The sequence below is a fragment of the Fragaria vesca genome, linkage group LG3 (assembly GCF_000184155.1).
Source record: "Fragaria vesca subsp. vesca linkage group LG3, FraVesHawaii_1.0, whole genome shotgun sequence".
NCBI lineage: Eukaryota > Viridiplantae > Streptophyta > Magnoliopsida > Rosales > Rosaceae > Fragaria > Fragaria vesca.
The window spans coordinates 18,017,032-18,019,645 of record NC_020493.1 but is presented as its reverse complement, the minus strand read 5'-3'; the positions used below and the strand labels follow the sequence as shown (position 1 = coordinate 18,019,645).

General features: G+C 37.1%; 1 protein-coding gene across 1 annotated transcript; it reads left to right on the top strand.

The window, feature by feature from the left end:
- Positions 1 to 1,327: 1,327 nt before the first annotated feature.
- On the top strand, positions 1,328 to 2,022 carry LOC101298584 (18.2 kDa class I heat shock protein-like). The gene has a single exon (XM_004294541.1). The coding sequence runs from the start codon at positions 1,380 to 1,382 to the stop codon at positions 1,833 to 1,835; it is 456 nt and encodes a 151-aa protein (XP_004294589.1). The 5' UTR covers positions 1,328 to 1,379; the 3' UTR covers positions 1,836 to 2,022.
- The last annotated feature ends 592 nt before the right edge of the window (positions 2,023 to 2,614 follow it).

The following is a 2,614-nucleotide window of genomic DNA, read 5'->3' as shown; positions in this document are numbered from 1 at the left end:
TGTGTGTAATTTACACTACAAAGTCCACAATTATCCATGAGTTATTAATTCCATAAGTATGAATGATATTTTGAATACATCTGAACTTCTATTCATTTTAAAAAGTCTTAATTGAATACCCTTGAACTTTGGTGGAATTCATAATTAATGATTTTTTAAAATCTAGTTGAATACACCCAGACTTTGATTGATTTTTAAAAGTCTGTATTGAATACACCTAGACTTTTAAATTCCATAGACTTCTTTAAAACTTCCACTAATTCCATATACAATACACCCCCCTTACAATCGATGTTTATTTAATGAATCAATCTAATGAAGTAATTTATAAAGTTAGGTATGAGTCGACTATTAAAAGTCACGTAATAGGTTATTGATATTTTGTCTTACCTTAATAGTCACGTAAGTGTTGACCCTTCTAAATCGAGTTTCTAGCTACGCCACTGGATTCAACATACATGCCTCATGTACGTACGTGTTAATTGATGAACTACTACATATCATGATTGATGTGTCTACGGTTGAATACAAATCAAATCCCCAAGTCTAGCTATTCTATCATCATGAATGTCAAAGTGTCAAACAAATATTTCAACTAATTTGTTTTTTTCTTCTTCTTTGGATGGATAAAAGAAAGTTTAACAAATCAAACTACAAATACAAATCATGATACGTGTTAATTGACGAACTACTACATATCATGATTGATGTGTCTACGGTTGAATACAAATCAAGTCCCCAAGTCTAGCTATTCTGTCATCATGAATGTCAAAGTGTCAAACAAATATTTCAACTAATTTGTTTTTTTCTTCTTCTTTGGATGGATAAAAGAAAGTTTAACAAATCAAACTACAAAGCGAAACCTTTAGAAGTACCCCTTTTCCAGCCGATCCAAATGGAACGCCAGGTACAGAGACAAGGGTAAGAAGTAAAAACACACTAAAGGTGAAGAGACTGTCATTCCCAGAGAGGCAAAACAATCTGCTACAAAATTTGTTTTTCTGTAAACATGTTGGAAGTAGCATGCGGTAATGGGAACATAACCCCAATATATCCTGAATGAGAGGATGAATGCATCAGGAGGAGGCCCAATGACCACAATATAACTTTGACTCTTTGAGCCCATTTCTTGTTCTCAAGAGCCATACAGTTGTATGAGGAGGCCCAATGATGATGGTACCTACCTTCGGCCGACATTGTCATTCTGGCGTGTCCTGGAAAGTACGAGAGAAGATCAGAGCAAACGGTTTCTAGTCCGAGCATTCTCCCGAAAATTCTTTCATCTCCCAAAATGGTTTATAAATACTCGTCCATTCCTCCGCTCATCATATCAGTGAAGCAAATACTCAATCTTTCCGATCACATCCAATCCATTCACAATGTCGCTCATCCCAAGTTCCCGACGAAGCAGCATCTTCGACCTCGATCCCTGGGACCCATTCAGGGACATCCAATTCCCTTCCTCATTGCTCTCTACATTCCCTAGCGAAAACTCGGCTTTTGTAAACACCAGGATCGACTGGAAGGAGACCCCAGAAGCCCATGTGTTCAAGGCCGACATTCCGGGGCTGAAGAAAGAAGAGGTGAAGGTTGAGATTGAAAATGACAGGGTGCTGCAGATCAGCGGAGAGAGGAAGATAGAGAAGGAGGACAAGAACGACAAGTGGCACCGGGTCGAGAGAAGCAGCGGCAAGTTCTCCAGGAGGTTCAGGCTTCCTGAGAATGCCAAGGTTGATGAGATTAAGGCTGCAATGGAGAATGGGGTTCTGAGTGTCACTATTCCTAAGGTGGAGGTGAAGAATCCTGATGTCAAAGCCGTTGAAATTTCTGGGTAAGCCAGAAATTTAACATCATCTTTCTGGGTTTTTCTCTTTCGTCCTATCGAAATTTGATTACGAATGTGTAACTGTGTCAAGGTGTCATGTAATATCATGGATTCGCAACTTGTAATAATCTGATAGAAGTCCAAGGTTGTATGCGTTTTGCTTTATATATGAATGTGCTATGTTTTTCTCTTACGCAGCGATGTCTCCAGATATCCAATTGCCTCAAATTTTTGATTATCTGTTATAACTTGTAAGTGTTAATCATGATGAGAAGCGATCCAGCGATCGTGCGCGAAAATTGTAACGACTATTGAGGTATGAATATCAATAGTGGCAGACCGATGATAATAGAGTTATTAAAAAACAATAAGCAGGGAGATACTTGAGCAGAGGGATCCAATAAGCATCATACATCAAGTGATGGACTACTACATATCATCAATTGATTCGTCTACGATTAAATAACAATCAAATACTGAAGCCTCTATCATGAATGTGAACGAATGCAACTTTACTTGTTCAGTTACACAGAGTTGAGAGTTGTGAGCTTGTAGTTGTTTGGTTTGAAGGTCAATCATTATTTTCCAACACATTTTTTTTTTTAAATTTCAACATCCTTTGAACTATTTTGTCTCTAAGTAAGATTTAAATCCATAACTTCGTTATTTTTTTTTCTCTTTAATTTGACTGATTTTGACTAATTTCAATACATTTGAGGATAAATGGTATGTGATAGTTTTCCAGCAAGTGGAAAAGAAGGTCAATCATTATTTTCCAACACATTTTTT